Raw genomic sequence first — 3,657 nt, 5'->3', positions numbered from 1 at the left:
TTGCCTTTGGAAACGACACAGTGAGTGATAATAAGAAATTATTATCAACTATCAATGGAGATAGCCTAATTAGTCCGATGGTTTCTACATGCGGAATCAGTTACAGCAGCGAAAACAAATACGCCGTACAAAACTATTCCCTACGGTTTATTTATTTTTAGAATCCTCTCCGATTCATAATAAGTGTCTTGAGAGAGGAAGTATGAGATTGACCTTTAGACTCACTACTGCATACTAGTAAGTTGCCCGTGCATTACTACAGAGCACAAAACATGCACGTGGCAGACAGAGGACCTATGCAACCAAACTTAGAAGACACATACATCAAATCCATGCATCAAATCATCTAAAATTAAAATGTCAATCTGCTCATGTGCAGTGGTCCAATGAAACAAAAGTACGAGGAAACAAGAACATTACAACAGATGGTTTCCAGATATTCAGAGAACAAATGATGAACTATCGACAGTCCGACACATCATCTCTAAACAACTACAGACTAAACACAACACATCCTAACCAGGCGTCCATGCCTTGTGGAGGCAAAGGAGCAAGCTCAGAAAGTACAGACACCCTTTCCTTCAGCATGTTGCTTGGTGTCCATATGCAGATTTGAGTTCTCTTTTTTTTCTTTTGACAATATGCAAAATTGACCATTTTGCTGCAAGAGAAACCAAGAAAAACAAATATTTAGCAAAAACACAAACTGATTTTACAGATCAACCAGTTCAAGAATATAGCAGACCACAAAGAGTAGAGGCAATCTGCAGCTCTTCCAAACTCAATGCCGATCTCTTCTTTCACAGCACTTACGGTTCTAGAGCAAAATAAGTGCAGTTACCAACTGTCCTAAATTCAGGTCAGACTCGACCAAATGCTGGTCAGTCGAGGGGAAAAAACAGGCTACCGAAAAGAACAAAACAATGTGACCCCCTGATAAAGCGAACAATCTGGCCACACTGGACACTTCCACCTCTGCCCCTGTACAGATGAAGATTGATTTCATCGAGGGACAAAAACCAAAGAAGCTAAAGAAACCAACATCAATATCTGTTAGCTGCAGATGTTCAGAACATGTAATGTTTCCTAGCTGCAATGTGTCTTTTATTTTTAGATGAGCTGCAAGGAGTTACTTCAATACAAACAGGTAGCTTGCTACCGCTCTTCTTTTCTATCCACGAATCACCTCTGATCTGTCTCAAAAGCTGCATAGGATCCGAGATACACTTGACCCTATCGCCTGAAAATAAGTATTAGAATGGTAGAAAATTCAGCTTAAACTTTCTCATAAAAAAGCAGAATTAGTACAATCTGGCGTGCACCTTTAGCAGCATCAGAGCTTCTTCCCGGCAATGGTGTGCCTCCGCCAGAATTTTTTTGCATATGTTTGCATCTTCTAAGGCCTTTTGTCCATCGCCTAAGAGAAGCCAGCAACGACTCCTTTTTGCGAGCATTTGACAGCCAGAAGGATCAACCCTTCCGACGGTGCTTAATAAGCACTCCATCGACACCAGAGGGGCTCAGCTGTTATCTGAGAACCTGGAGTGTTTGCAATGCAAATGATACCTATTTCCTTTACCTGCAAACTCTTGTTATGTCATTGATTTGACGTTATTAGGACGTACGGTGCGATCACCCGATTGCCAGAACTATGATTCATTTTCTTGCCATTGCCGACTGCATGGATTTATTAGAGATACATCATACTCCATTACCCTAGTTGAACTCTGACAGACGATGTGTCTGTTGAATGCTTTTGCTATATGTATTTCTATTCCGTTGATGACTTTCTCTACCTGAATTCACTAAAATTTGCAGTGGTTCACGGAACTGTTTCTAATGTGTATCATAATGTAAGCTGCCCAAGTTTTTCAGGTAATATGGACTAATGAAAGAAAAGATAGAGCACTAGGCACTAGCTAGCTGCTTGATTCCTCGAACCTCCTGGACGAGGACCGCAGGAAGAGGCTCTTCAGGCTACGCCTGCTCTCCCTCGCCCACTTCCCTCCTCCGCCTCCTCCCCCACGGGCGGCGCCGGGACGCGGCAGCGGCAGCGGCGACGCCGTGGCCTGGTCAATGATGGCGAGGCTGGACTCGATCTTCTTGGCGACGGTGACGAGCTCGTAGGTGTCCCACAGCGACTGCGCGAAGTCCCACGACCTCCTCCTGGACGAGCTCTGCGCCGCCGCCGCTGCCGCGGCCTCCAGCTTGAACCGGGACGGCCGGTACCCTCGTGCGCGGCGTGCGCCGGCGCCGGCGCCGCCACCGGCCCCGTCATCGTCGACGTCGCGCGACGACGGCCGCGGGTTGCCTGAGTGCGCGTACCACGCCTGCGCCACCGCCTTGATCAGCTCCACGTCGTCGCCCGCCGAGCTCTTCTTCTTCATGCCGATGCCGCTGCCGGCGCCGGCGCGTGGATGCGTGCGTGGTGGACGCTGTGTCGTTTCTGTGTGCGGCATTCGGAGGCGGGTGGACGTGGGCGCGGTGCAGTTTGAGCCGCTGGGTAACGCTGTGGCTCGGGCGGCGTGTCCGGGTAGCAGCCTCACGTTACCTGTGAGGTGCTGTGCAACGAGTAAATCCAAGGGTTAACCGCATTCGTTGTCAAACATCATGCACTCTTGCTTGCGGGGCCTGCCCTGTAAATTTTTGTGGCGTCTGCAGCACTTTATTTTTTTTATGCGTCTGCAGCACTCGAGTTCTTTTTTTCTTTTAGGGAATCAAGTTCTTTTTTGTTATACACAACAAGACAGGCAGACAGTGTCATCCGAAAAAGAAAGATGCGAAACACGCACAGCAAGGCGATTATACTCAGACAGGTTGCCATACTGGGTGGGCCAGTATGGGCCACTACCCAGGCTTTCGTCCACATATGGCCCATTATTTGGCCTACAACGGAGCATCCTGATGCACGACAACCCAATTAGCTCAGTTTTCGATTTCGGCCAATTAGCTCAGTTTTCGATTTCGGCCCATTAGCTCAGTCTTCCGAATCCCAGATAGCTCCTGCCATCGCCCATCGGTTCCGCATCCTTCACACCCCGACCTTTCCTCTGCCTTTCCTATAATCTAGGCAAGTTTAAGAAACTTCATCGAGTTTGACATTAATTACAGAGGACGAAGAAGCGGTGGACAGAGTGAAGAGAGATTTGGGCACAAGAAGGAATCGGTATGGCAGAAAAAGACGAGCAAAAATAGCTGAGATTTCCACAAATTGCAGTTGCCGGAAAAACACCAAACGTGAAAATGCGTCGCTTGTTTTAAGACGGAGGGACTACTATCCAGAAAAGAATTTCGTATATCCGTTGCCTCATCTCAAAAAAAACTTGATTCAGATGTAGGTCCAAACGGATCAGTGGAAGTCTCTTTCCATGAAACAATCATTCCGCGAGATCAGCCACCCAGTGAAACATCCACTTCCAGCTGAGAAAAGGATCGGTCACTTCAGATAAGTAAACGGCCGGCCATTACGACGAAATACGGTGAAGACCACGGCCCGGAACTTAATCATGGCCGAATAGACCTCCCAACATTTCCTTGGTGGGGAGAGGGCCGGCGGGCGGCGGCACACCCGCCAAGTGGTGATGGATGGCCAACAGGCTAGTGGATCGGCCACTGCCGTCTGGTGATCGGCATGAAAAATTTCCAGCAGCACGCACG

General features: G+C 48.1%; 1 protein-coding gene across 3 annotated transcripts; it reads right to left on the bottom strand.

The window, feature by feature from the left end:
* Nucleotides 1-324: 324 nt before the first annotated feature.
* Nucleotides 325-2,565, bottom strand: LOC100829020. Of its 3 annotated transcripts, none has more exons than XM_024460712.1 (3): nucleotides 1,323-2,565; nucleotides 1,134-1,240; nucleotides 325-981 (listed from the first exon to the last, which is right to left on the bottom strand). In XM_024460712.1, the coding sequence occupies exon 1, from the start codon at nucleotides 2,457-2,459 to the stop codon at nucleotides 1,920-1,922; it is 540 nt and encodes a 179-aa protein (XP_024316480.1). In that variant the 5' UTR covers nucleotides 2,460-2,565; the 3' UTR covers nucleotides 325-981; nucleotides 1,134-1,240; nucleotides 1,323-1,919. The 3 variants fall into 3 exon arrangements, with proteins under 3 accessions (XP_024316480.1, XP_010235633.1, XP_010235632.1); XM_010237331.2 differs by having other exon boundaries at nucleotides 327-661; nucleotides 746-1,240; XM_010237330.2 differs by having other exon boundaries at nucleotides 327-1,240.
* Between the last annotated feature and the right edge of the window lie 1,092 nt (nucleotides 2,566-3,657).

Source organism: Brachypodium distachyon, chromosome 3, assembly GCF_000005505.3.
Source record: "Brachypodium distachyon strain Bd21 chromosome 3, Brachypodium_distachyon_v3.0, whole genome shotgun sequence".
Classification (NCBI taxonomy): domain Eukaryota; kingdom Viridiplantae; phylum Streptophyta; class Magnoliopsida; order Poales; family Poaceae; genus Brachypodium; species Brachypodium distachyon.
Note: the sequence above shows the minus strand (reverse complement) of the source record. Positions and strands in the feature narration are given on the sequence as shown.